Source organism: Budorcas taxicolor, chromosome 2 (genome assembly GCF_023091745.1).
Source record: "Budorcas taxicolor isolate Tak-1 chromosome 2, Takin1.1, whole genome shotgun sequence".
In the NCBI taxonomy this organism is placed as follows: Eukaryota; Metazoa; Chordata; class Mammalia; order Artiodactyla; family Bovidae; genus Budorcas; species Budorcas taxicolor.
Genome location: NC_068911.1, coordinates 163595812 through 163619242, shown reverse-complemented (window position 1 = coordinate 163619242; position 23431 = coordinate 163595812). Strand labels below are relative to the sequence as shown.

Below are 23431 nucleotides of genomic sequence, written 5' to 3'. Positions count from 1 at the left end.
TGAGAAAGGGAGGGTTAATTTCTAAATAAGCCATTTTCTCCAATAAGGATGGATTTAAACGGAAACTTCCCCATCTGAAGAATCTCAAACCCAGAGGTGCCACTGGGTGGGCTTCGGGACTCACCCAGGGGGCTGTGCTCAGGTGTCCACCTTGAGAGTGTCTCTGCATTCATTCTTACCCACTGCAAACAGGGGGCTAAGGGGAGAAAGGTATTCCACGGCACTTTTAAATGCTGTTTGCAGCAAACAAAGACAGATGTTGCGCCGTTAGAAATGGCAAAAAGCTGACAATGTCTACCAGAGGAATGCTTAAATGAACCATACTGTTGTCAAATTTTCTAAAAGAAAAGGAGGATATAAGTATGCTAAAAGGACATGAAAGACTCTTGAAAATGTACCATTACGTTAAAAGAGACAGCTGCAGAAGGATGTATCTAATAAAATCTCAGTTATGTATAGTTTTTAAAGGTTTGGAGGATGCATATAAAATAGTGTCACCTGTGGAGGAAGCGGGATGGGGTGGGTGTGAGGGAGGGAAGGGATTTGTGCTTCACTCCATTTCCTGCTAAACTGTTATACATTTTCCAGCTGACACATATTTGTGTAGTTCCTGTACTGGACATGGAACAACAGACTGGTTCCAAATAGGAAAAGGAGTACGTCAAGGCTGTATATTGTCATCCTGCTTATTTAACTTCTAGGCAGAGTACATCATGAGAAACGCTGGGCTGGAAGAAGCACAAGCTGGAATCAAGATTGCTGGGAGAAATATCAACAACCTCAGATATGCAGATGACACCACCCTTATGGCAGAAAGTGAAGAGAAACTAAAAAGCCTCTTGATGAAAGTGAAAGAGGAGTGCAAAAGTTGGCTTAAAGCTCAACATTCAGAAAACTAAGATCATGGCATCTGGTCCCATCACTTCATGGGAAATAGATGGGGAAACAGTGGAAACAGTGGCAGACTTTATTTTCTTGGGCTCCAAAATCACTGTAGATGGTGACTGCAGCCATGAAATTACTCCTTGGAAGGAAAGTTATGACCAACCTAGGTAGCATATTGAAAAGCAGAGACATTATTTTGCCAACAAAGGTTTGTCTAGTCAAGGCTATGGTTTTCCCAGTGGTCATGTATGGATGTGAGAGTTGGACTGTGAAGAAAGCTGAGCACTGAAAAATTGATGCTTTTGAACTGTGGTGTTGGAGAAGACTCTTGAGAGTCCCTTAGACTGCAAGGAGATCCAACCAGTCCATCCTAAAGGAGATCAGTCCTGGATGTTCCAATACTTTGGCCACCTGATGCGAAGAGTTGACTCATTGGAAAAGATTGATGCCGGGAGGGATTGGGGGCAGGAGAAGAAGGGGACAACAGAGGATGAGATGGCTGGATGCCATCACCGGCTCGATGGACATGAGTTTGAGTGAACTCCGGGAGTTGGTGATGGACAGAGAGGCCTGGCGTGCTGCAATTCATGGGGTTGCAAAGAGTCGGACACAACTGAGTGACTGACCTGACCTGAAATGAATAATCTTAGAAGACAAAAAACTCTTCTCGTGCTCTTAGAAGAAGCTTCTCCTTTTACTATTTATCACTAGATGCTCGATAATATGAAATCAGATTCATCTCATGCCTATGTGTGTGCTAAGTCGCTTCAGTTGTGTCCGACTCTGCCATCCCATGGACTGTAGCCTGCCAGGCTCCTCTGTCCATGGGGATTCTCCAGGCAAGAATACTGGAGTGGGTTGCTATGCCCTCCTCCAGGGGATCTTCCCGACCCAGGCATTGAACTTGCATCTCCTGCATTGGCGGCCGGGTTCTTTGCCACTAGCACCACCTGGGAAGCCCCAGATTCATCTCATATCCCAGTAAATCATGGCCCAGGGTTTGGAGCCTGACTTGGCAGGGGCCACAGCACGATAAGCCTGGGGTTAGGGTGGTGACAAGCAGCCCAACTGGAAGAGGCTACATGGGAGAGTTCTCATCTCAAAAATTTAACCCGTCATTAATCCTAGGAGCATCCAGATCTGTCAGCCAACTTTGATGATGCTTCTCAGGTGGTACGGTGGTAGAGAACCCGCCTGCCAATGCAGGAGATGTAAGAGATGCGGGTTCAATCCCTGAGTCGGGAAGATCCCCTGGAGGAGGAAATGGCAACCCACCCCAATATTCTTGCCTGAAGAATCCCATGGACAGAGGAGTCTGGTGGGCTACAGTTCACGGGGTTGCAAAGAGTGGGACACGCCTGAGCGCCGTACAGCGACAGACAGCTCTGGTAATGCAGCAGGCTCTGGGGCAGTTGCCGGGCGGGAGCGAGGCAGGGCGGAAACACACCTCTCGTTTCCCCATGGGGCCCTCCGCCAGGGTAATCTTCACACACACTCCCCAGAGGGGGTGACCGGCCGGGTTTGCACGACCCTGTGCCCCCTGCCTCTGGGCAGTGAGGTTGCGTGGGTGGAGGGGGTTGGAGGGAGGGATTGGCCTTCTCTGTCCATGACTGAGTGAGAATGTTTCTTTAATTCCAGGGCTGAAAAGTAGGTAACCCACTTGCCTACCAAACCCGCCCCCCCCCCCACATTCTCCAATGTAAGCTTTCTCAGAATCAGCAGCAATATCTTCAGTTCCATTTTCCTTCATTCTATTGTATTCTTCAATCGGTTCGGAACTCCAGGGGAAGAACAGTGCAATTTACTGAACCCTTCGGAACTTTCAACAGTGAATGAGTTTGCAGAGGGCCAGATTCTTAGCAGTCAGATTTAAAAACCAGAACAAAGTACTACATTTTGTAGAAGATACAGCTGTTTTATGATGGATCCTGGCTGGGCTTCTCCATGAATACAGTGAATAAGCCCGAAGAGAAGTTGATCAAGGACCAGGCTAGAAAGAAGGCTGGTCTGTGCTCACCTATTTATCTTGAAATTGATGACACTCTGTTTGGACTTAGAGTAGAACGTTGTTGTTTAGTTGCTCAGTAGTGTCCAGCTCTTTGTGATCCCATGGACTGCAGTCCGCCAGGCTCCTCTGTCCACGGGATTCTCAAGGCAAGAATACTGGAACGGGTTGCCATTTCCTTCTCCAGGGGATCTTCCCGACCCAGAGACTGAACCCATGGCCGCTGTCGTGTCTCCTGCATAGCAGGCGGGTTCTTGACTGCTGAACCACTGGGGAAGCTCTTAGGATAGAATATATTCCCCTTAAAAAAATTAAAAAAGCAATCTCCTTCCGAAGGGCTTCCGTCCTGGTGGCTCAGACGGTCAAGAATCTGCCTGCAATGAGGAGACCTGGGTTTAATTCCTGGGTCGGGAAGATCCCCTGGAGAAGGGAATGACAACCCACTCCAGTATTCTTGCCTGGAGAATTTCATGGACAGAGAAGCCTGGCGGGCTACAGTCCACAGGATTTCAAAGAGTTGAACACGACTGAGTGACTAACACTTACACGCACTTACTCCTTCGGAATCCTAGATCCTATCAGCTCAGTCACCGGACAGCCCATCTAAATCGTATCCTAATTTCCTCTCCATATGTTATAAATCTGATACCACACATTGACATTAGGCATGCCCAATCAACAACAATATCCTGTAATGACCCCTCATCTACTTTTTTTTTTATCATCTTGTAAGAAAAATATACTAGGAACAATAAAAGACTGTTTGCAGCTTTTATTGCCTGGTAAGTCAATGACTCAGTAGGGAAAAAAATGGTCATGAGTTAGGATAAACAGAGTTCACCCTCCCTCCTGTGAATTCTGAGGCTTAGACCCTGTACCTTGGTGTCACTGCAACACGGGAGGATGGCAGGACCAGTCTCTTGGCAAATGAAGGTGACCTCTAGTGGGATGAAATGTCCTAAAAGTTGTGCCCCATTCCCTTTTATACTGCTCCTTTTAAATATGACATCAGTTTTTTGTTTGTTTTGTGCCCTGCCTCAGGCATGTGGGGTCTCTTTCAATTTATGGTTAAAAATTTACCTTAGTTGTAGCATGTGGGATCTGTGAATAGTTACCTGATGGGATTGATTGAACCTACGCCTCCTGCATTGGGAGCATGGGGTTTAGCCACTGGACCACCAAGGAAGTCCCTAGAAGGCCACTGTTTTTGGCAAACACACTCTGATCCTTAAAGTCATCCCAAGGCTGATGACTTACAGCCAAGCATATACAGGACATGAAAACTCAACTCAGCCAGTCCTCAGAGAGGTGGCTTGAGGCCCCTCCATCCTAGAGGGCCCACGAGGAAGTTACTTGTTTGAGACTCAGATGTCTGTGTGTACTTAACTGACATTTTTTTTAAAATGGCCGACTCACTTTAAGATTTCTGTACACAGACGTCATTGCAGCCATATTCTAAAGCACAGATGCCACAGCTCCTATCCTTCACTGTCCACGTGTGGCGCAGCCGACACAGCAGCGGCTGGCCAGTCCTTCCACGTGTGCCTCAAGGACACAGTCAAGGACCCTGGCTCACAAGGACGGTACCACATCCTTTCTACCAAAATCCACGACAGGAACTCTCCTCAGGTCTGAGCCATAGCATCGCCCATGCAGAGTTTTTTTGGCCTGCCAGTCTTCAAAAATAATGTACTTAATGACTTGCTTTTAAACTGTAATACACTGAGTTGGGAAAAGGTCATGGTCTAAGGGGCACCAGGGGACGCTGGCGGCACTGAGATGGTCTGTTGTGGGCACGTGTGATGGGCTCATGGGCGTTGATTTTACTGCTGTGCTTCGGAGGCTGCACATGTAGCACAAATGCTGTCTTAGATGCAGGATGAATATCACTGTCTCTTCCTTTATAAATAAATCACGTAACTGCTTTCTGCACTGGCTACTGGAAAGCTGGCGCCAATTCCAGGCCTCCTTCCCCAGGTGCATTTTTAATACCAGCCTCAACCTGGCTTACTTTTATTTTTCTCACCCTCGTTTCCCTTGAACCATAATTTCTCTTTTCTCTCCAGCATCACTGAGATATAACTGACATGTACCATTGTGTGAGCTCAAGGTGTACAGTGTGATAACTTGATAAAGGTGTGTACTGTGACGTGATTACCACAATACACAGCTGTCACCTCATCTTTTTTTTCTAGTAAGAACATTTAAGATCTATTCCTTTAGAAACTGTCGAGTTCACAGTCGAGTATTGTTAGCTATAGCCATCACGCTGTCACTCACATCCCCAGAGCACGAGCATCTTAAAACTGGATGTCTGTGCCCCTTGACCAAAGTCTCCCCATTTCCCCTACCCTCCAGCAACCACCAGTCTACTTTCAGTGTCTATGAATTCTCACCAAGATTTCTTTATCTTTATTTTCTATATTTTTTCATTTCTCATATGTGTATTGTCTCGTAATAATAAGTTGCTTCAAATCTCTTTAAGAATGAGGTAGATTATTTTAAAACTAAAAAAGGCCTCTGTTTATGAAGAGAAGGTCCTAGTGTTAATGTTCAAACACTTCAGTAAAAAGCGGGGCTCTGACCCACAGGTGGAGCGAGGAGGGCTCTGATCTCAGGGGGAGGGGCTCTGACCCTGGAGGGGGTCTCTGAATCTGGCGGCAGCGGTGGGGGGGGGGGGGGGAGTGCTCTGACCTTTGGGGAGGGACTCTGAACCTGGGGTGGAAGGCTCTGACTCTGAGGGGCGGCTCTGAACCTGGCGGGTAGGGAATCTGACCCTGGGGGAGCTCTGACTCTCAGGGGGTGGCTCTGACCCTTGCGGGGAGAGGCTCTAACTCTTGGCGGGGAGGGGCTCTGACCATCGGTGGGGGGGCTCTGGCACTCAGAGAGGGCCTCTGACCCTTGTAGGGAGGGCTATGACCCTCGTAGGGGGGGCTCTGACCCTTGGGGAGGGGCTCTGACCCTCAGGTGATGGGGCTCTGACTCTTGTGGGTGGGGAGGGGGGGCTCTGACCCTCAGGTGATGGGGCTCTGACCCTTGGGGAGGGGCTCTGACCCTCAGGTGATGGGGCTCTGACCCTTGTGGGGAGGGGGGGCTCTGACCCTCAGGTGATGGGGCTCTGACCCTTGTGGGGAGGGGGGGCTCTGACCCTCAGGTGATGGGGCTCTGACCCTCAGGTGATGGGGCTCTGACCCTTGTGGGGAGGGGGGGTTCTGACCCTCAGGTGATGGGGCTCTGACTCTTGTGGGTGGGGAGAGGGGGCTCTGACTCTCAGGGAGGGGCTCTGACCTTAATGGGGGCTCTGACTCTCAGGGTTGGGCTCTGACCCTCGGAGGTGGGCTATGACCCTCGTAGGGGGGGCTCTGACCCTTGGGGAGAGGCTCTGACCCTCAGGTGATGGGGCTCTGACTCTTGTGGGTGGGGAGGGGGGACTCAGACTCTCGGGAAGGGGCTCTGACCCTGGGTGGGGCTCTGACCCTCAGGTGATGGGGCTCTGACCCTTGTGGGGAGGGGGGGCTCTGACTCTCGGGGAGAGGCTCTGACCCTTGTGGGGAAGGAGGTCTCTGACTCTCAGTGGGGGGCTCTGACCCTTGTGGGGAGGGGGGGGCTCTGACTCTCGGGGAGGGGCTCTGACCCTGGTGGGGGCTCTGATCCTTGTGGGGGGGGCTCTGACCCTGGGGGTGGGCTCTGACCCTTGTGGGGGGGGGGTCTCTGACCCTGGGGGGTGCTTTGACCCTCAGGTGATGGGGCTCTGACTTTTGGGGGTGCCACTTCCCTCCTAACTGCCCAGCTCCACCCATTCGGCCTCTGGACCAGGCGGCAGATTGGTATCTCCCGAGACAGGAGTCCGTGAACTGAAAACTCCCTTGGGAGACGCTGGTGTACTCTGTCTGCCCCTTGGTTAAGGACCAAACCAACTCCCCGAGCCTCCAGATGAGCTCTCCTAGGAAGGACACATCGCCTATGGAGTATTTTGGCCTGTAATGCAAACCTGAATCTAACTGCAAGGAAACATCAACCACAAAAGGAGAAATGTTCTCTTATTAAAGGAGGGGAAGGACTATCTTCTTCTAAAACATCAATGTCATGAAAGTCAAAGAAAGAAGGACTGAGAGGACCTTCACGACGAAAGGAGGCTAAAGAGTCGGGACAAGTCAACGTAACACCTGACCCCACACTATGGGGTGGGGGTGGGGAGACGCTGTAAAGGGTGTTAATGGCTCAGCTGACAAAACTGGAAAATGCACAGTAGGTAATGAGGTAAAATACTGCATCAATATTAAATGTACTGAAACTGATAATCATAGTTACATAAGAGAATACTCCTATTAATGAATGCACACTGCACTTAAGTATTTAGGAGAAAAGGACATAATATATGTAATTTATCCTCAAATGGTTCAGAAAACATATTGTGTGTGTGTGCGTGTGTGTGCAGAGGAAGTGAACAAATGAGTTAAATGCCAGCAATTGGGGAATATGGGTTAAGGGTATACAAGTGTCCTTCGGGCTATTTTTGCAACTTTTCTGTAAGTTTGCAATGACTCTAAGAACAGAGAGAAAAAGAAAGGCCCTGCCTGAGAGCTGGCAGTTGCCTGTAAAAGAGGATGAGGTTGCCTTGGTTTCCTCCTGACCTGCTGCTGTTACCGGCCCTGGGGCCCACAGAGCGGCCCCACCTGGAAGAGATCAGCCTGTCTCCCCAACTAGGAGGCTGCCTTCCAGCTGCTCACTGTCCAAAAACAGCTTTCTTTTCCTTCTGGGAAAGTACAGATCTCCAAAGCCTGCTGAAATGCAGACTCCCGAATGTATTTTCTCCTGCTCTCTCATTTTTTAAAGTTATGGTATGGTGAAATCTATGGCAACCCACTCCAGTATCCTTGCCTGGAGAATCCTATGGACAGAGGAGCCTGGTGGGCTACAGTCCATGGGGTCACAAAGAGTTGGACATGACGGAGCGACTAACACACAGGGTGAAATCTGCGAGCCTCACCGTGCCGGGCCTTGTGAAGTCCACGCTGCGCGCCAGGCTCTGCCGCATCTGGTTGCTGAAGAGGCGGACACAGACGCTCTGCAGGTACTCGGGAGTGATCTGCAGAGGACAGAGAAGGGATTGCTGGTGAGTGTTGCCCTGGCCGGTGTGGGCGCTGACTCTCCACAGCCGCGGAGGTAAGATTTTGCTTTAACATCAGAGCTCCAGTGAGTTGAGCCTGATGAGAAAACTAACACTCTCCAGGTGTGACCACGGGATACCATACTTTAAGTCATGTAATTGCACTTAACATACTCCCGCTGTCCTGCAAAATAAACTTTTCTTTCTGGCACACTGCCTGGCTGGCGGGATCTTAGTTCCCCGACCAGGGATTGAACCTGGGCCCTCTGCAGTGAAAGCGCCTAGCCACTGGACAGCCAGGGAATTCCCATAAAATAAACTTGATTTAAAACCAATTTTTTGTTAATTCAAGCAGTGAAGTCATGGTAGGGCAGGGGGAGTGGGGAGCGGTAAGAATGGATGGAAAGTCATGATAGAAAGAATGCCGGGCTTAAAATCTGAAGATCTGGGCTCAAGCAGTGGACTCAAGAAAACCAACGGGTCTGCCTCCTGCTTTCCGGACCTGTGGGAAGAGATGAAGGAGGCCTACGTCTTGGGGACCAGGGGAGAGCCCGGCACATGACAGACGCTCAGTAAACAGTAACTAAGTGAGTGATGGAGACTTGTTAGGAACCACCCAGCGCTCGACGACGGGAGCTGGGTTACTTCTGCATCAAAGCAGTTACACGATGCCCTCTTTCTTAGCGCCTCTTATGCCTCTGTCATTAGCCACCATGATTCAGGACTGATGTCTAGCATCTAAGGTGGTAATCTCTGAAACATTTTCTTCTCATCTTACGTCTTTTTTAATGTATATAAAAATGAGAATTCCCTGGTGATTCAGTGGTTAGGACTCTCCTCTCATTGCCAAGGGCCTGGGTTCCATGCCTGGTCAGGAAATTAAGATACCACAAGCCGTGTGGTCAAAAAAAAAAAGAGGTAAGAGTGCCCCAACCTGTCCCCAGTCCACCCTGCCCCACAAGCCAGTCCCTAGAGGTTGTTGCTGTTTAGTTGCTAAGTTGTGTCTGCCTTCTTTTGCAACCCCATGGACTGTAACCCACCAGGTTCCTCTGTCCATGGGATTTTCCAGGCAAGTATACTGGAGTGGATTGCCTTTCTCTTCTCCAGGGGATATTCCTGACCCAGGGATTGAACCCGTGTCTCCTGCATTACAGGTGGATTCTTTAACACTGAGCCACCAGACAGTTTTACCTCCTTCCAGACTTCTTCTATGCCTGACTGTTGGACAGACACTTATTTTCCCAGTCTCCTGACTCTGTGTGGTGAACTCCCACGTGCTAATGTAACAGGTGTCCCTTCCCAATGCTCACTCACTCATGCCTACAAGAGGGCGACTACTCAAATGACTGGTGGGTTGGAAGGAGCCGGAACGCTGGACTAGACCCCTTCTCTCCCTGTGGTTCTCCTGTCTGCCCCCTGGAAGCCTCTGGTCTGTTTCAGCCACAAGAAAGACTGTTCCTTGCGGAGAATTTCTCGGGTCGTCTGGCTGGATGACCATCTCAAGGCTGCACCTCCTACGTTACCCTCAGCCCATCTCCTCTGAATGCCTATAGGATCAAAATTCAAACATTCCTTGTTCATCCTGTGCATCTCACCTTTCCTTTTATACCAGTTCCTTCCCTACAACCTAGAAACATGCCCAGACATATTTCATATTTCAAAAATCCCTTCCCCTTTCTCCTCCCGAGGTCCTCATCTGTCAACCACCCTCTCGATGTTCCTCCTTTACAGACACAGTCCTTAAAAGAGCAGCCGACGTCTGCTGCCTTGCCTTCCCTTTACCTGTCCACACACCCCAGTTGAGCCCGTCTGCATCGCCCCACGGAAACTCCCATGGTAAAGGCTGCCAATAATTACTTTCTAAATGGCAGACACACTGGACACTTTTCAGTTCTGGACTTTTAGAGTTTTCTGTGATTTCTGGGACTTTGGAACAACCCTTTGCTTCTGAAATTGCTTCCTCTCCTTTGGTACCAGAACCATTTCTTTAACGTGGAAATCTGATTCTGTCACCTTCTTGCTTAAAACAAGTGAAAAGAGGTCAGGACATGTATACAATAGTTGACTAAAAGACAAAATATAAATGGCATAAAGACATATGAAAATATATTTGGCCTCACACATAATCAAAGAAATGTAAATTGGAGAAGGGGGACGACAGAGGATGAGATGGCTAGATGGCATCACTGACTCGATGGATGTGAGTCTGAGTGAACTCCGGGAGTTGGTGATGGACAGGGAGGCCTGGCGTGCTGCGATTCATGGGGTTGCAAAGAGTCGGACAAGACTGAGCGACTGAACTGACTGACTGACTTACCCAACCAGCAAAAATTTCAAAGTATAATCATGCCTAGTGTTGGCAAGTGTGTGAAGAAATAGATATTCTGATATGCTACTGGGGGTGGAGGATGGGTGGACATTGTTGAAATCTTTGAGGAAATAATTTGGCAACATCTATCAAAACCAACTTCCCTGGTGGCTCAGAGGTTAAATCGTCTGCCTCCAATGCGGGAGACCCGGGTTCAATCCCTGGGTCGAGAAGATCCCGTGGAGAAGGAAATGGTAACCCACTCCAGTATTCTTGCCTGGAGAATCCCATGGACGGAGAAGCCTGGTAGGCTACAGTCCACGAGGTTGCAAAGAGTCGGACACGACTGAGCGACTTGACTCACTCATCAAAACTTTAATGCCCATAACTTCTGACCTAGCAGTTCCATTCAGGTGCGTATCTTCCCTACATTCAAGGGTATACTGTATATATAAGGATATAAACAGTATGTACAACATTTTGTGTTATAGCAAACAAAAAAATCTAAATGTTCATCATCAGAGATCTGAGAAATTATGGCTCACCCTTACGGTGGGAAAATGTACAAGCATTAAAAAGAATGAAGTAGTGTGTGGTCACGTGGAAAGATTTCCAAGATACGCTGAAAGTGAAAGGCAAGTTTGAGAAGGATAATGGGTTACGTAACCCCAAGTAGTATGTGTATATGCACACGCACGCACATGTATGTGCAGAAGGGTTCTGAAGTAATACACAAGTGTTACTCTTGCAAGAAACCGAGACTAAGGAACTGCGTGTGGAAGGGGCCTTTTGTTCTTAACTATATACTCCTCTGAAGTGTTTCAATTTTTTACTATGAGCATGTATTTCTTTTACAATAAAAACAAGCTAGTTCAGATTCCAGTGCTGCCCCCTGCCCCCAACCCCGTGTCTCCCTGTCTTGATACTGGAGGCCCTTCCAATCCCCTGCCTGGTGGTGTGTGGGCCTCTGCTCCCACACTCCAGCAGTAAGAGCTCAGGTCCCACCTATGGTCAGCGGGCCACGCCTGGCATCACATCAACCCTGGCCGTGGCAGCCACACCACAACGATGGCAGTTATTGTCTAATAGGAGAGACGGGAAAAGGAAAACACATGTTTTCTTTTATTTCTGTACTATTTGAATTTTCAATGTACATGCCTTCTTTTCTTCTCTTTTTTTGTTAACAGTGATTATATAAGCCATCTTTGTTTTGTTTCTGGTACTTCTCTGTACTAAAGAAAAGTCGGTACGTGTTATTTTCAGAACTAAAAAACCCAGACAATTTTCAAGATACACATTTCAAATGCTCCTCACTAACTGCAGGGTGAAACACAAGTTCCTAAGCACAGTCTACAAATCTCTCCGTGACCGTCCCCGATGCACCTCCCCCGCCTCATCTTCCAGCGCATGCCACTCCCCACCCCCTAGCTTCGGCTATTCCAGCCACACCATGCAACCTTCAGCAGTTCTGTGAACGTTTATGTGCTGTGTTTTCATCCGGGCAAAGACATTTCGGTGTAGGGTGTTAAAACATATTTAAAAGAATCCACCTGCAATGCGGGAGACCTGGCTTTGATCCCTGGGTTGGGAAGATCCCCTGGAGAAGGGAAAGGCTACTCATTCCAGTATTCTGGCCTGGAGAATTCCAGGGACTGTGCAGTCCATGGGGTGGCAAAGAGTCAGACATGACTAAGCAACTTTCACAAGCTATTATAGCAAGAAGCAATCCACAGTTGTTGCTCTGGCCTAGAGTTCTGGGGTAATCCCAGGGAACTGCATAACTGATTCCTTTTAAGTGTTTACTTAAATGAGCCCTTATGAAAGTAAAAACCTGGAAACAACGCTAATGTCCAACAATAGAGACCCAACACGCTAAATAACCTGAAAGAAAACACAGCCACAAGAGGTGAGCATCGTAGGAGGATATTTAATGACTTCAAGAATGCGTGATTCGGTATTTAGGAGAAAAGCAAACTAGAAGACTGTGTGAACTGAGCCCATTTCTGTAAAACACATGTATCCAAGTTTTGGGGAAAAAAAAAAAAAGTCGGGAATGTTAACAAGTGTTATTACTAAGTGAGATAATGGCAGGTAATTTTAATCTTATTTTTGCATAGTTCTATATTTTTGAAAACTTCTAGAATACATTTCATTTTGTAATCACATTTTTAAGGTGCTAAAGCAAGTTTAATACATAAACCTACGTTGGTGATAAAGTTGTATAAAGCTTAAAACATACACATATAGACACACACAGGAGTACAAGTAAAACTGGGGAAATCAGGATAAAGCAATAAATTGTATCAGTGCCAGTATCTTGGCTGAGACACTGCACTATCGTTTTGCAAACTATTACAACTGGTGGAAACTGGGAAGAGGATACAAGGACTCTCTGCCCTATGCCTTAAAATCACACGTGAACCCACAATTACTTCCAAAAAAAAAAATTATATTTCCAGAATGTGATTTTATTAAGCTTTCTTTTTATTGAGTAAAACACTCAAGTCACTCCCACTAAAGTCGTAAATAAGACAAACATGCCCATGAACTCATTCAACTCCTAGAGTCTTAGCTAATCAGTTAAGTGGGGGAAAAAAGAAAGTTAGGATATACAAGGGGAAAAAAAATCACTATTTGAAAGTGATATGACTGCCAATCTAGAATACAGGAGGATTGATCAAAAGAATCTCTCAGATTAATGGAGTTCAGAAAGGTTACTGGATACAAAATCAGTATATGAAAACCCATAGGTCTCCTATATACCAAAAGAATATCTCCCCCCGTTTTTATGCCACAACATAATTTTTTTCTGCTGCCCATTTATTCTTTGCTAACACTAAGAACAGGCTAGAGAAATAAAGACGCAGTACGTAATGTGTCAGGAAAAATGGGTGAAATACTGCAGCAGCGTGATAAACAGCTGCACCCGGCTTTGTAAAGTTGGGGGGCAAGTATCACTGGCTGGGGGTGGCGAGGAATCATCCGTGCCCACAACTCATCTTTATCTCAAGAAGACACGTGGACAATGGGGGACCTCCTTACCATCTTGCCACTGACTGTGGCCTCCAGAGAATCCACCAGCTCTGCCGTGACTCCGATGAGGTTGTGGTAGTCGGCCTGGATCCTGTTGTACCGTTTCAGGTACGTCATGGACCTCCGCTCAGCTTCTACCAGCTGCTGGTGGAGCTGCTGCAACATGTCTAGGAAGACAGTTCACAGTGAAGCAAAACAAAAAAGCGATGTTGAAAAAGAGAAAGTCTACAAGGGGCTTCCCTGGTGGCTCAATGGCAAAGAATCCGTCTGTCAATGCAGGAGACACGGGTTCCATCCCTGATCCGAGAAGATCCCACATGCCATGGAGCAACTCGGCCCATGGGCCACAGCTACCGAGCGTCCACGCTGCAGCCACTGAAGCCTGAGTGCTCTAGGGCCTGTGCTCCTCAACCAGGGAGGCTACTACGTTGCGACTAGAGAGTAGCCCCTGCTTGCTGTAACTAGAGAACAGCCCGTGCAGCAAGGCACACTCAGCACAGCCATAAATAAATACATAATTTTTTAAAGAAACAAAAACAAAATTTAAGAAGATTTTTTAAAAACCCTACAAAATAAAAAATAATTATATTCTTCTCAAGTGAATGCCATACCTCCTGTGAGAATATTTTACTATAACAATGAACTTAGCACTGTGTATTTAACACTTCTGTTTATGCCATATTTACATACAAAGTGCTTTGTAATCACCGATCTTTTAATTTCTTCTTTTTGGCCGCACTGCAGGGCAGGTGGGATCTTTGTGTTCCCTGACCAGAGATCGAACTTACGCCCCTTGCATTGCACAAGGTCTTAACCACTGGACGCCAGGGAAGTCCTTGATTTTTTTTTTTTTTAATGTTTTGCCGTGATAGTTCAACTGCTCATCACTGACTTTCCTAACAAAATCTATTTCCTTGGCTGAATCCCATACAACTTCAGTTCCTCTCTCTACATACATGAGAAATGAACTCAATGTTTCTTTCTATCATCAATTCACAAAATGGCTGAACCAAAACCGAGTCTTTTTCTCTGTTTGTGCCCTGTGAGCCTGTATGAGGGATAAGTTCTTCCTTTTAAGTAAAAGTTAGGGCTGCGTGACGGGTGCTGAGAAAATTCAAATGCACAATTAGGTAAGAGGCCAGGTGTTCACTCTGCCAGTTTGAGAAAGCATAAGCCACCCTACTGGGTCTTAGAGCAGTACCCTAGGGTTTTCTTCCTGGAAGCCCACCACCACCCTGCCCCATCCCTCACAGCGGAACAAGATGGCCAAGCCACCCTGGGCACAGCTGGACTCTTCATCGGTGTCCACCCTCCTTCCCTCTGTCCTACCTTCTCCCTTGCCTGGAAGGTCACACTTTTGATGGAAGGACCTGTTGCTGCCCCCACAACCATGTTAACTCACCGTGTCCCAATCCAGGTGCTGTCTAATATGTAAAGTCTTCATTTCAGAACACATTTCATGCATACAGAGAGACTTTAAAATTATAAAGACCAAATACAGGCATTATTTTATAATAACTTTAAGGAATATAACCTATAAAAATATTGAATCACTATGTTGCATATGTACCTGAAACCAATATAATACTGTAAATCGACTACGCTGTGCTATGCTTAGGTGCTCAGTCGTGTCAGACTCTCGGCGACTCCGTGCACTGCCTCACACCAGGCTTCCCTGTCCTTCCCATCTCCCACAGTTTGCGCAAACTCATGTCCACTGAGTCGATGATACCATCCAGCCATCTCATCCTCTGTCATCCCCTTCTCCTCTAGACCTCAATCTTTACCAGCACCAGGGTCTTTTCCAATGAGTCAGTTCTTTGCATCAGGTAGCCAAGTACTGGAGCTTCACCTTCAGCACCAGTCCTTCCAATGAATGTTCAGGGTTGATTTCTTTTAGGATTGATCTTTAGGATTTCCTTTAGGATTGGTTTGATCTCCTCGCAGTCCAAGGGACTCTCAAGAGTCTTCTCCAGCACCTCAGTTAGAAAGCATCACTTCTTTGGCACTCAGCTTTCTTTATGGTCCAACTTCCACATCCATATATGACTACTGGAAAAACCAAAGCTTTGACTTTATGGACCTTTGTTGGCAAAGTGATGTCTCTGCTTTTTAATACATCTAGATATGTCATAGCTATCTTTCCAAGGAGCTAGTGTCTTTTAATTTTGTGGCTGCAGTCACCTGGTGGGCCATACATGGCAGCTATTATTATTATTTCCTTTCATGGAAAAGGGTCAAAGATTTTCTAAATGTATTTTGATATAAGTAGATCACTTGAAAAAATGGCAGAAAGGTTATGTCCTAAAGCAGTGGTATGTAAACTCTGAAATACATCAGAATCATCCAAAAATAAAAATGATCAGGCTTCAACTTCAGAGACTGATCTTGTGGATACTGGGTAGGGGCTAAGCACCTACACTGTTAACAAACTCCTCAAATGGCTCTGACACATAACTGCATGTTTGAGAAACACTGCCCAAAATTATCTATTCCTCTTAATTTGTATCCTAAACAGCTATGATGATAACCCACATTCCACTGTATTTAAAAAACCTTCATGTTTCATAATTGTTGATGTGCAGAAGTAAAATACTTTAACTATTAAAACCCCAAATATCACATAATGAATTATTATTATTATTTAATACCCATCAAATTTCAGTATTGGAAGATAATTTTAAAAAGTCATCTGAAACAAATTTATATCCAGTATTTGAACCTCTGGAGAATATCCCTGGAAATCATTTATCATTCTCCTAACACAATATTGAGACTCACTACCTTCTTTCCCCACTAAGTATTATTTAAGCTTTTTCATACATTCAGAACTCAAAATTATATAGATAAGAACTTTTAAGGATGAAAATTTTAGATTATTCACAGTCCCATTTTATGGTAATAAATATTAGAGAGAATCTATGATATTTTTCTCAACATGTACCGAGTGGCAGAGGAATGAAATACCAAAACCCATTAGCTGGGTCAAATGACTTCTCAAACCATCAATGTTAATGTCACCCAAGTAGTCCCTCTTGAAACGGGACTGCACCAAAAAACTCCCCTCAGAAACTCATTGTAGATTAACTAAATGTAAGGGACTATTTGTGGAGCTTTTACCTTGAGAACAAAGAAATGGAATTAATGACAGTTTCAAAGTATGGTAACCTGAGAGAAAAGAGCCCTAACTACCAGCAGCCTACAGAAAAGAGTTGCTGTTAAGCCGCTCAGTCATGTCTGACTCTCTGCGGCCCTACGGACTGCAGCCCACCAGGCTCCTCTGTTCATGGGATTCTCCAGGCAAGACCACTGGAGTGGGTTGCCATGCCCTTCTCCTGAACCAGGGATTGAACCTGTGTCTCTTCGTCTCCTGCATTGAAGGTGGATTCTTTACTGCAGAGCCACAGGGGAAGCCCACAAAACCCAGTATTTACTTATAAAAATTAGTTTCATTCATGGAGAAAAAAATACAAATTTTATAAACAGGAAAGAGAGAAGTAGGCAACTCCTTCTCTGTTAGCAAAAAAAGTCTGCTATCCAAAGACATCAATGTGCAGAGAACTTAACAGTTATAAACAGGACCTAACCATTACTGTAAGATATCTGGGTTACAGCTCAAAATATCAACTCTATTTCTGAGCATTAACCAGAACTCTGACTCTTTCTTTTCCCTGTCAAAAGTTTTATGAGACAAGGACAACTAAGCCAAGATGCCTTGCCTTCCAAGATGTTAACTTTTCGTGGAGATGTCTTGCCCCATGTTATTTTAATGAAACTGCCATAGTAATGCCAGCAAAACTTATTGAGACACTTTATATTTCAAAGTCACTGACATAATTTGTGCAAAAGTCCAAAGAACTGCATTCTTTGTCCATTTTTTGGACAAAGAACTGCAAGCTTTACACAAAACATATATACAACAAAAAGAATGCCAGTTAATGTCACAGACAGTTTTTTTAACTCCAGCATGAAATGAAACAATAACAAAAGTGATGGAGATCTTCACTACAGTGCAGCCGTCAAGTTTTCTCGTGTTAACATTTACACTTCATTTAGTGCATTGCTTTTTTATAAGCGTAGAGGAGATTTCACTTTGGAGACCCCCTGCGCTGCTCAAGACAATACCTTTCAAAATACAGAAATTTTTTCTAACCTAATATAAATATCAGTGCTGAATATTCACTGGAAGGACTGATGCCGAAGCTGAAGCTCCAATACTTTGGCCACCTGATGTGAAGAGCTGACTCATTGGAAAAGACCCTGATGCTGGGAAAGATTGAAGGCACATGGTGAAGAGGGCGGCAGAAGATGAGATGGTTAGATACCATTACTGACTCAATGAACATGAATCTGAGCAAACTCTGGGAGACAGTGCAGGACAGAGGAGCCTGGTGTCCTGCAGTCCACGGGGTCATAAAGAATCCGATACAACTCAGCGACTGAACAACAACAATATAAAAAACTAAATCAATCACCCTATTTTTACAATATATACACTTTTTTCTTTGTATTTAGATATAAATCAGTTCTTTGTTCTTTTGCTAATCCACAAACGCTGGATGAAGAAAGTTAAGACTAGAAAGAACTAGGAATCAGTTCAGTTCAGTTCAGTCGCTCAGTCGTGTCCGACTCTTTCCGACCCCATGAACCGCAGCACGCCAGGCCTCCCTGTCCATCACCAACTCCCGGAGTCCACCCAAACCCATGTCCATCGAGTCTGCGATGCCATCCAACCATCTCATCCTCTGTTGTCCCCTTCTCCTCCTGCCCTCAATTTTTCCCAGCATCAGGGTCTTTTCCAATGAGTCAGCTCTTCACATGAGGTGGCCAAAGTATTGGAGTTTCAGCTTCAACATCAGTCCTACCAATGAATACCCAGGACTAATCTCCTTTAGGATGGATTGGTTGGATCTCCTTGCAGTCCAAGGGACTGTCAAGAGTCTTCTCCAACACCACAGTTCAAAAGCATCAATTCTTTGGTGCTCAACCTTCTTTATAGTCCAACTCTCACATCCATACATGACCACTGGAAAAACCATAGCCTTGACTAGACGGACCTTTGCCAGCAAAGTAATGTCTCTGCTTTTTAATATGCTGTCTAGGTTGGTCATAACTTTCCTTCCAAGGAGGAAGCATCTTTTAATTTCACGGCTACAATCACCATCTGCAGTGATTTTGGAGCCCAGAAAGATAAAGTCAGCCACTGTTTCCACTGTTTCCCCATCTATTTGCCATGAAGTGATGGGACCGGATGCCATGATCTTCGTTTTCTGAATGTTGAGCTTTAAGACAACTTTTTCACTCTCCTCTTTCACTTTCATCAAGAGGCTCTTTAGTTCTTCTTCACTTTCTGCCATAAGGCTGGTGTCATCCGCATATCTGAGGTTATTGATATTTCTCCCGGCAATCTTGATTCCAGCTTGTGCTTCTTCCAGCCCAGCATTTCCCATGATGTACTCTGCATAGAAGTTAAATAAGCAGGGTGACAATATACAGCCTTGACGTACTCCTTTTCCTATTTGGAACCAGTCTGTTGTTCCATGTCCAGTTCTAACTGTTGCTTCCTGACCTGAATATAGGTTTCTCAAGAGGCAGGTCAGGTGGTCTGGTATTCTTATCTCTTTCAGAATTTTCCACAGTTTATTGTGATCCACACAGTCAAAGGTTTTGGCATAGTCAATAAAGCAGAAATAGATGTTTTTCTGGAACTCTCTTGCTTTTTCCATGATCCAGCAGATGTTGGCAATTTGATCTCTGGTTCCTCTGCCTTTTCTAAAACCAGCTTGAACATCTGGAAGTTCACGGTTCACATACTGCTGAAGCCTGGCTTGGAACTAGGAATATCAGTCATCATTTTCAGAAACACTATTTATAGCTCTGAACTCCAGAAAAATGATCAGTTCCCATTTCCTGAAGGGGCCAAATGGATAATACCAGGGATGCTGAAAGATGCTATTTCTATATCCTTTTTTAGATGGCTAGGTGAAAATAATAATCCAACATGCTATGCTGCCAACCTAACTTTTGATTCCTAACGCCACTTTTAATATAATTCCTTTTGAGAGACTTTTCCATACTCCAAACACTTTGCCCACCCTTCTTCCAAAGTTTAGGGAAATAATAACGAATTAAAAAGAGAGAACAAAAAGAAGAAAAGAAAAGTTAATGGAAACTCACTGTGCCCATGAAACCTTCCTATTCAGACACATAATGATATTATCCAGTCACTCAAAGTGGTGACAACTAGCTGTGGTGATGCTGGGCCCGAGCCCCTGGCACAAGTGCCCTGCCGGGTGCTATTCCCTCATCTCCGTGGTGACACTGCATTTGGGGGCTATTCTGCCGCAGACACACGCTGTGCCTGCCAGACTCAATTCCACAGACATCCTGCTTAGCTAGCCTCGGAAAACTCAAATCGAACTTAAAGAAGGCTCAGAACCCTGGTCTCCTTGCTGCAATACCAAATGAAAGGTCTGTAGAAAAAACACAGGCTCTTCTACGTGCACTCCCCCTACCTATGTTTATTTCTGTCTGCAAAACTGGGCCACTTACTGGAGACATAACTGGTTCCTGGCAAGAAGCTATCCCCCTAAACTGCAGGGCATGCCAGGTGACAGGGGCTGGCAGAAACTCGGCAATCCGGGAGAAGTTTCTCACCATCTTCCTGCCTTCAGTGCCTAGGAGTCCAAAGACAAAATCTGAACAGGGACTGAACAGACTCAGTCAAGCACTGAGGCAGTCCTCAGGGACCTGAAGACACAGGTGGGGCGGTGGCTTTAAAACATGACTGCAAACACGTGTACACCCGTGTACAAAACCAATACAATATTGTAAAGTAATTAGCCTCCAATTAAAATAAATAAATTTATTTAAAAAAAAAAAACATGACTGCAAAGTCTCTGACACTCCTTCCCGTCAAGATGTGGAACATAATTCTCCTTCCTTTGAATGTGGGCTTCAGGAATTTGCTTGTAATGAAGAGAACGCATCAGAAACAACACCGAGCTACTTCAGAGCCTGGGTGAAGAGGTGAAATGGCTTCCATCCGCACCCCTCTGGGGACATTCACCCTGGGTGGGATCCCGGCTGCCAGGCCCTGAGGAAGCCCAGGCCATGAGGAGAGTCCACTTGGGGGTCCCGGCCCAAGGCCTGTGCTGAGAGCTCAGCCGACAGCCAGCATCAGCCAGCACACCTATGCTTGTGGAAGCCTTGGAGGTGGCTCGACCCGACCTGGCTCTGTCTATACCCGGGAGAAACCCTAAGGGAGAACTGACTGAGCCCATAACTCCCAGACCACGCAGGAGGATAACAGTAACAAATGGACATTGCTGTTTTGTGCCACCAAGTCTGAGGTGGTTTGCTTGGACAGCTAGAGAAACAGAAGTAGTGAAGCACAAGAGCATTCCCGGGAGGTGCACGGCAGGGCCCGAGTGCCGGCCCAGCTGAAGAGTTCCAGCTGTGCCGAGTGGGAGAAAACCGGGCAGGACCCGCCCTGGCCAAGGCCTGGACTTGCACTGACCCAGTACAGAGCTGTCCTGGGGGCTGCACTCGTCCTCGGGGTCACCGTGCTGGGGGCAAAGCTACCCCGACGGTTCAAGGCTGCGGTCTGTAACCCTCAGAGAGGTCCCCGTTGACCCCATGAGAACACATCTGCACCCTGCTCCTCCATGTTTGGGCAGATGGAGAGGAGGGGTCCTGAGACCTGCCACTCCTCCACGTGGGGCCCTTGGAGCTCCAGGAGGGGCGGCCTGGCTGCGGAACTGGCTGTAAGTTGGAACTGCCGGGCTGGAGGCCACAGGGCTCCCGAGGTGGAGAACAGACACCCCAGGGCCTCCCACCTGAACTTACTGAAGCCCCCGTGGGGATCTCAGCACTGCTCATCCTCCCAGAGCTGGAGAACCAAGAGCCAAATGACAACTTCCTAACGCTTTTGTTCTTTGGAAAACTTTAACTCTCTAAAAGGAAACAGAAACAATGGCAGGAAGTTTTGAAATTCTCTCTGGCAGGACCGCTGTGAAAAGGACAAATGAGCTATTTCACGTAGTGACACTCCACCTGCTGGGAACTGAGGATGATGCCGTCGGTACTTAGCAAAGGCAAGAAGCACCTCACACACCCTTTCTAACAGGGTAACTTCAGCCGTTTTCATAATCATGTTTATCAGAGACAAAACTCCTACGAAGAACCCCACTTGTGGCCACCACGTAAACTACAATTTTTCTCATCTTTCTGAAAAATGAAGGGGTCTGGTAAAAATGACTCATCATGGAAAAACCATCAGTTTATGCTAAAAATTTAAGACTGGAATTCCTACTTTGAATGTGAAAAATGGAAACGCTTTATAAGAATGGACACTCCACATGCTGCTGAGATAAGACCCCGTTAGACTAGACTAGTTCAAGGTAAAAGTGAAGACACGGAAACAACTCTCTCCCCACTTGTGCTGCACCGCGCCGTCCACCTGCTGCCGCCCTGACATTTTCTGGCACCTGAGTGGATTCTCCCCGTCTTAGTCATCTGACATACCAGACAAAGCTAACAGTACCAGCCACCCTGAGAAGTGGGCCTCAAGGAATGCAGAGAAAAGGGACTGTGAAGCACTTCGTAAGTATTTAGACTTTCAAAGCCCTCTTCGGCCAAGTCTGTGGAATTCTCTCCATTTCATTACTTAAACACGAGTCGGCGAAGTTGTTATTTAAAAACGGTTAATCTAGATGATTTACCTTTGTTGCTTTGTCCATTCTCCTTCTGGGATGGGAAGAAGTTCAGGAAAACAGGCTTTCAGGAGACAGTACTCAGGGTATCCCTCTCACTGAGCTGGGCCATCTGGGAAACAGCCCTGGTGCGGTGAAAAAGAGAAATCTCCGGACAGGGAACCGGGACCCGATGAACAGAGAAGACAGCTAACTGACTATCTCAGGACAGGTAACCCGAACCCCATCAACAGCTGAGACAGTTAACCACTCAGGACAGGTAACCAGAAGCCGATGAAGAGCAAACACAGTTAACCGACTTCTCAATCCTGGGGTGACTACCCTTAGGGAAATCCTCCTCTCTCCATCTCAGAACCAGTCTGTGCGTCCAAAAGCCCCCTAACTGGCCTCCTTACCAAAGCATTGGACTGAAAATGCAAATCTGTGTTCATACCCTTTTCCTCTGTACCTTCAGTACTAAAGCAACCAGCCTAAGGAAACCGAGATTTTGATGAAAAGAGCATGGCACAGCAACTGACCAGTCGCTACTGTGGGGTGGCCTGGGTTTGAACCTCAGCTTCACACATCTGGCCACATGACTGAAGGCCACGGTGTTCACCTGTTTTATTTGGGTTTCCTTACTTTTTCTGGTAACAGCTTTATTGAGATGTAATTCACATATTATAGAATTCACCCATTTAAAGCATACATTTCCATGGTTTTCAATATCTTCACAGAGTTGTCCAACCATCACCGTAATCAGGAGTGGAATATTTTCATCACCCAAGAAAGAGACCCTGTGCCATCAGCGGTCCCCACCCCCGCTCACCACCCTCCCCCGCCCTAGGCAGCCACTTACCCACTCTCTACAGATCTGCCTTTTCTGGCCCCTTCACACAAATGGAATCACATAGTATGCAGCCTTCTGTGTCTGGCTTCTTTCATTTTAGCATCATGTTTTCAGGATTCATCCATGTAGTAGTACAGATCAGTAACTCCCTCACTTGTATTGCCACGTAACATTCCACTATGTGTACTTGGTCATCCATGCATCAAAGGATGGACATCCGGGCTGTTTGTACTTTTTGCCTATTTTGGATAATGCTGCTGTGAACATTCATGTACAAGCTGCTGTGGAGATGGATACTTTTGTTTCTCTTGACGATACAGCTCGGAGAGGAATTGCTGGGACATAGGTAATTTCTGCTTAAACTTTGAGACCACCTATTTTTGAAGAATATTTTAAGGCTATGAGGAAACATTCTCTTCATTTAAGAAAAATATTTAAAAATATACATGCATAGAGATGTCTCTCCTTGCTTATTATAAACATTACATACTTTGAAGTGTACGTGTACAAACAAATGCATTTCTGTGCTTTCTAAACTTTCTATAAG

At 46.2% G+C, this 23431-nt stretch overlaps 1 protein-coding gene across 1 annotated transcript in view; it reads right to left on the bottom strand.

Moving 5' to 3' along the window:
- The window catches only part of ARMC9 (armadillo repeat containing 9), a 179343-nt gene that overhangs the window by 138201 nt on the left and 17711 nt on the right, over positions 1-23431 (bottom strand). Inside the window, exons 6-8 of the mRNA XM_052664338.1 lie at positions 22065-22089; positions 13351-13508; positions 7881-7979 (exon numbers count right to left, since the gene is read on the bottom strand). Coding sequence (XP_052520298.1) covers positions 7881-7979; positions 13351-13508; positions 22065-22089 — 282 coding nt within the window. The remainder of the gene's footprint in view (positions 1-7880; positions 7980-13350; positions 13509-22064; positions 22090-23431) is intronic.